The 6,680-nt window shown below is 47.7% G+C and overlaps 1 protein-coding gene across 1 annotated transcript; it reads left to right on the top strand.

Annotated features, from left to right (window-relative positions):
- The first annotated feature begins 885 nt into the window (after window positions 1–885).
- Window positions 886–2,979, top strand: LOC8040838 (BTB/POZ domain-containing protein KCTD16). Its single transcript, XM_002401359.4, has one exon. It carries the CDS (start codon window positions 952–954, stop codon window positions 1,678–1,680), a length of 729 nt encoding a protein of 242 aa, XP_002401403.3. The 5' UTR covers window positions 886–951; the 3' UTR covers window positions 1,681–2,979.
- The last annotated feature ends 3,701 nt before the right edge of the window (window positions 2,980–6,680 follow it).

Here is a 6,680-nt window from a genome sequence, read left to right as displayed (position 1 = left end):
AAATTACATAACCACTGCCATAATAAGTATGGCAGGAAGGACTCGCGGCTGCCTCCAGGCTTCCTACCTTTGACAACAATTCGGCGTTTCGTGGGCGTCCAGCGTGCAAGCGCAGCAAACTTAAAAACAACTTAAGGCCGTTTGTGCGTAATAGAACCTGCATTAAAAAAAAGAACAAAAAATACGGCATGCGTTTTTTTGGCCAGACTTCAGACTGCAACACTCACCTGTGCGTGCGCAAAAACGATATTTAGTACGAACGTAACGTTTTCCTGACGTTACTAGAAGAGCCCAGCCCCTCTTTTGTTTCAAGATTGTTTATAAAAAAAGATTAATCTCCAGCAAAGTCCCAGTGCACAGAAGGGCAGAGTCTAAGCTTCCAAGTTGCGAGAGGCGCAATATTTATTTGTCACACGAATGCGCTTCTCGGTCACGCGAGCTAAAAGCCCCAATAGACAAAGAGGCGTTCTCCGCAGCGCGAAAGACTCTCATCGGCTCAAAGGATTAACGCGAGCGTCAGCTCATCGCGACAGTAAATCGCTCGTGGCCACCGCGAATGTGCCAGTCTGGAGCGGGGCTGCGGGGACTGCCCAGGGCACGCCCCAAGGTTCTCGACAACCGCGCCATTACTCGCCAAGTTCACGGCAGCAGACAGCTGTCAGCAGCGGAGCCCGCCCGGAGAGCGGACAGTGGGTCGGCCCTGTCGGAGCGGCAGCTCGCGGGCAGGTAATGAAAGCGGCCAGCAGCCCCATAAAACAAACAAAAAGACGGGTGTGCATCGCGAGCGCGTCGGGAGCAGGAAACCCCTTTGGCGCGAGCCAGCTTCGCCCGATCGATCGGCGAACTGCGCGCGCAGCGCGCAAGCGGTGCACCGAGACTGTGAGCGGAGGGACCCCCGGCGCGGCTTCAGAGCCGCGGAGAACCGCCGTGCCGCACTCATCAGCGAGCGACATGTCTTCGGCCAGGGCCTCGAGCAGCGGCGTCCTCGAGCTCAACGTGGGCGGCAGTGCGTACGCCACGTCGCTGGACACGGCCCAATCCAGTCCCGTGCTCGCCGAGCTCGCGGAGTCTGGACCCCGGGACTCCCAGGGCCGCGTGTTCGTAGACCGGGACGGACCCCTGTTCCGCTTCATCCTCGACTTCCTGCGGTCGGGGCGCCTCCTCCTTCCCGAAGAGTTCCGGGAGCTGGCCAGACTCAAGGCCGAGGCGGAGTACTTCAAGATGGACACCCTGGTCGCCTGCCTCTCGGCCACGTCCGACCTCCAAGTGTCCGCCAGTTCTCTGATCCCGTTCCCGGGACAGCCTGGCTACATCACGCTCGGCTACCGCGGCACCTTCGCCTTCGGGCGCGACGGATTGGCCGACGTCAAATTCCGGAAGCTGACCCGCATCCTCATCTGCGGCAAGGTGACCGTCTGCAGAGAGGTGTTCGGAGACAGCCTCAACGAGTCGCGTGACCCGGACCGCGGCCAGGATGACCGTTACACGTCCCGGTTCTTCCTCAAGCACAATTCGCTCGAGCAGGCCTTCGACAGCCTCCAGGAGTCCAGGTTCCGCTGCGTCTGTGCCTGTGGCTCCGGCACCTCATGCGGCGGCAGCGGGGAACCGCTCAAGCCCGGCATGGACTCGGAAGAGAACAGGTGGAACCATTACAACGAGTTTGTGTTCGTGCGGCCCTAGTGGACCCGCCTCGGATTAGTCCGACGGCGGCGAGCTGCTGCCCCCTTAGGTGTCCCTCAGATGTATCCAGTACCTCCCGGGAAGCCCCGTTATCTGTAGCCGCCGACTGGTCTTAACTGGTGCTTATCTGGCGTCTGGTAGCTACCTGGGTTCCGGGGGCTTAGTTGTCGACGCTGGAGAAACCACGATAGCGGTTCTTGTAACCTTTCCCGTGATCCGTGTAGCTTTAATGTCCCTCGTTTCTACAGGCTAGCCTGAACGCTAACACAGTCTGCAGTGGCGAAAAGTGGTCACGTTTGGCGCGGTTTGAAACGGCGTTGAATGGTGGTGAGTCTGGCTTGTCCGTTCACCGGGTGCATGTCTTCGTGTTTTGAGAACGCTTTGCGCCAGTATAGCAATCTCGCCAATGCTCTGTATTATAGAAAGTGAGAAGCTGATGTGATCCAACACCTCGTGCCGTTTTGTTTATTTTTTTCAGAATGCACTGGAATGAATGCTTTGCTGATTCAGCAAGGAATGGCCAAGTTGGTTTGGCTTTCAGAGGCCAAAATACTGTTAGCTTCGATTAATTAAGTACGACTATAGTGTTTTACCTTGTCTGGTCTCTTGCAATGAATTCCCCATCGTGTTTTGTCTAGTTCAATATTGTGCGCGCTGTAAATATATATATAGATAAGTGTCTGTCAAAGCAAAAACAAACACTGAGCAACAAATTCAAAATTAAGACTTTTACGACGTTTCTTATGGGTCGGTAAAACTCTGACCTGACTCTAGATCAGCAAATGGCAACTGTAAATAAATAACTCGAGCCACTCGAAAAGAAAGCATCGCGAATAAAGACTAATCGATAGTCAGGTTCTCTAATAGGAACTTAATTCCGTAGCCAATGCGTGTCCAGCTGGACATCTCCGGAAAGCAACTGAATAAATGGCCTGTATAGCTCGGACCACGCGAGTAACCCAGACGTCGTTTGCCAGTACCAAAGCCTTCCCTTTTTTTAGCGAAACATTTTCTCCCTGCGTCATTAGCATCGACCTGTTCCTTACATCCCCGTGTGATAGATGGCCTCGTACGGTGCGCCGTTCTAGATCTCTCTACGTGTGAAGTTTTCGCAGTCACATATATTAACATATCCTCGACGTACGCAGAAACCCAAAGCTAGATGAAACGTCTTTAACGAGATCAAATACGACATTGAAAAAAGGAGTTGGAAACATTATTATGCGAGCGACATTTGTATTGTAGACGTCTCTCGTATCAAGCGCGAAAGACAATCCTCATGTCATGAAGAAAAAAAAAAGAAAAGGCCCCAAGTCTCGCTTCCCCCTATCTTACTGATGCAACGTGCACGCATCGCCAAATTGTTTCTTGGTGTTGAGATTGATAGCTTTTTTCGCTACTCTAACCCGCCTTGCGCATCTCAACTTTGGATACAGAACCAAGGTTGAGATGAACGAGATCTTAGTTATTGCCACGAAGGGCTGAAAGCAGACGTAGAAAATGGTTCGTGTATATGCGTCATATAGTGTATGTCGAGACAGCATTTGTATATAATTCGGGCCGGTAGTCCAATGAGTGATTGTAGTCTATTGCGCACTCAGAGCACCGGCTGCTCGATTCCTTGACTGTCTTTGGGCCAAAAGATTATGTTCTAGATAGTTCTAAGACGGCCAACTTTGAAACAGGTTTGAGGATGATTACATTAAAATTATTATTTACACTTCATGGGACCCCATCACGGACAAAACAATATATTAGACCATCAAAATATTTTTCTGAATAGAGAACGTTAGACCCGATAGGTCTCATAATATAAATCACTCTAAATTGTCTTGACCAGAACGTGTTGCTATTTAATTAAATATATCGTTTACGGGACTACCAGTTGGAATTCAGGCGAAAATAAGTCTTAATTTTTGCATGAACAAGCTCTTGCCAAAAATACTTCGATAATCGATCCTTTATTCGTTAAACACCCGCCATTCGTTTCACTAACACCAATATTACTAGAACTTAGAATACTTCTAAGCTGCCTAAACGCCAATTATAGTGAAAGTGAATATTAACGTTCTTAGTCTCAGTTTTAATTGTTTTTGTTACAAGTTCATTCATAATTATATGCTCTAACAACCGCCGGACAGCTATTTCACTGGCGAGTCAGTAAGTCACTGCCTGCTCAAACTATCTCAAATTCTTTCATTGCCCAAAAAAGCAGGACTGTTATCGAATTTGGTAGTAGTAACCTCCACAGAACTACGTTTTTTTAATAGCATTAGCCTAGACGATCCTAAGTGACTAAGCAAAACGTCTGTTGCGACTCTAAAGCTGTCAGTTGGTGTACTTCTAAATCAAATCATTCAACGGGAATCCAGTAGACCATTCAAAAGATCATGGGACTTCTCACCTCAGGATCTGAAGGGCTCTGGTCAACACAATTGCGTGAACGAGCCTTTAGTCTGCTGCGTTCTTATCTGGGTCCAACACGCTCCAGGTGCTTATCTATCGTCGTGAGATGTACACGCTTTCCCCGAAGTATAATGATGACCCGCAGATTGTATCTGAGCATTTACATGGCACTTGCGGAAGTACGTTCATTGAAAGCTCCCTCAACCTCTTTCTAATTTATCAGAGGGAACGCTGTAGAAGGAATCGCCTCCTCTCCTGCGTTCGCCCTCCTAAAGTGAGGTGGGAGAAGCTTCCCTTGAACTCTTAACCTGTCACCAACTATGCGGAGTGCAAGTTCGTCTGCTTCTTTTGCAGGGTTGTGGTGACATCAGAACGCCAAGCTCTGATTGGCTCTGGTTGACGGATAAATAGCGGGTAGACCTCAAGGCAGCTTGCTTTGGGGGTCAACCCACTATCTTTCAATTAGAACTAATCAGAGCTCGGCGTTCTGACGTCACCGCAACCCCCACAAAAGAAGCGGACGAACTTGCACTCCTCATATACATCTTAAGAACCGGAAAATGCACTTGACTTACGGTTGTCGCTGTTGCACCTCACTTCCGTGTCGCTCGTCTGCAATTGACTTCCATGTGTTTGAGCGTGACATCAAATACATTACTAAAGAAAATACATCCTACTCCACTAGTCTGCATTAGATGGCGCGCCTACTGCGCTAATTTCTCCCCTGGCGGTTTGTACGTCTCGTCACGCCGGAAGAAAACTTATTTTTGCTCTAAAAACGTTAAGGACAGAAGTTACGACATATATTGAGCAAACACTTGTATCGATCGCACGGCCTTTCGGCGCGCCCTTCGCCACCGGCGGCCAATGCCTGATAACCGCGACTTCCGTGGCAATAGGTGGCGCCTTCCACCACCCCAGTTCAAGTTTCTTTATTCCTCTTCATACAAGAAGAGAGGGAAGAGAGAAAAAAGCAGTACAAAACTGCTTGACAGTGCCCTCTCCTCCTCCAATAGCAACAGCAGAAGAGGCTCTTAACACAAAACCGCTCTCAAGAGTACACAACCATGTTTCTGACGAAACTAGTAATAATAGTATGCGCTTGTTGGAAAAGTTTTCAATCGTAATAATTTACGATAAAAAATAGTTTAAAATCTTGGGTAGCTGGTGTCTAACCATCTGACTTCCGTAGTTTGTTCTCGAGCGCGAGACCGTTTAGGCGTCGGCATGGCGGGTGGCATACGAGGTGTTTTGTGAGTGAAGGGAAGAAAGAGAAAGAAGACTATTTCCTGGGTGGTTTAGCGCTGCTTTATATGCTAGGTCAAGTTTATACCCATAATGGTTCGTGATTGGAACGATTCCTAATTTATTTGAATAACGGTGCCGTGTGGCTGTCATGTGCTTCATTACACAAAATACGAATCACCTTTTTCTGAAGTATATGAATTCAATGCGGAAAAACCCAAAGTTGCTAGTCATCAAGCCATTCAAACTGCGCCAAACCTGTCAGCGCCGAGGCCATGGTATTATCGAGGAATAGGATGTATTCCCGCTCGTACAGTATTTCAAGACATCGCGACACTGAGTGAATTGCATGAGACCAACCGGCTTCATTCCTGGCCAGAGAAACTTGAACCGGAGCCCGAAATTTCTCCAATACCGAACATTACGCAAGTTTCGTTGCCCAGAGTATGGCAGCACCAAACAAATCTGCTACAGCGGCGCTACCGTAAGGTAATCAAGAAGTGAGCATTAATGATTTTCAACCCGTCAGCGATCATATTTTACTTCATAACATGGGCTGCAAATTTCTTTAACCAGTTTTCATCATTTATTTTGAGCGTGCTCGGAGTATTCGCGGCCCAACTATCGTTGCAGGCGAGAAAACTGCTAAAAAGCTAGAAACAAATCGTTCCTCTTGTTTTTCTTTTTCTTCTACTGAGTTTCCCATCTTTTACCACAGGCTCTGGTAAATTTCAACACGATTAAATCTTTCGCCGTGTCTGGTGGGTGCGCCAACCTCTTCAATGCCTGAAGGCAATTGCTCTCATTTTTGTTTGTGTTTTATTGCACCTCGAATTTTTTATTTGGCATTTTTGATGAGTATAGTTCCACATCAGTCATTTGTTCGCACTAATGTACGCCTCCCATTACAGATTAAAAATGTGGCTCCGGGTAGACTTTAAGATAAGTGTCCTTGAGGACATGCCAGCGAAAAAACGACTTCACAACAGTTTTGCAGCATTCACGCTAAAACAAAAAAAAAGAAAAAAAAAGTGGAACGTTTTTAGATAAGGTAGCACACAGCATCTACCACATTTGAGTAAGTATTAAGGTGGTTACATCGTTTATGTAATTAGTCATGAAATTTTTAATGTGGCAGCGGTCTTCCTGAAAAACGTTGTCGTGAGGTTCTGTGCCAAGGGCTTTATAATCTCCAGCGTGTGTCCTGATCAATACGGGACATCTAGCCAGGCGCTTTGCACGCGACGAAATTCATAATATGGGAGAGCTGGAGATCTAGTTTGTCGTAACAAAGCTTATTACTGTGCAATATGTGCAATATCTCACGAAAGCCTAAATTATGCATTACA

This window comes from Ixodes scapularis, unplaced genomic scaffold (assembly GCF_016920785.2).
Source record: "Ixodes scapularis isolate PalLabHiFi unplaced genomic scaffold, ASM1692078v2 PGA_scaffold13__105_contigs__length_92229423, whole genome shotgun sequence".
In the NCBI taxonomy this organism is placed as follows: Eukaryota; Metazoa; Arthropoda; class Arachnida; order Ixodida; family Ixodidae; genus Ixodes; species Ixodes scapularis.
The sequence above is the reverse complement of the archived record's forward strand: the minus strand, read 5'-3'. Positions and strand labels throughout refer to the sequence as shown.

Coding starts and splice junctions, on each gene's coding strand:
- LOC8040838 (XM_002401359.4), top strand. CDS start 952: ATGTCTTCGGCCAGGGCCTCGAGCAGCGGCGTCCTCGAGCTCAACGTG.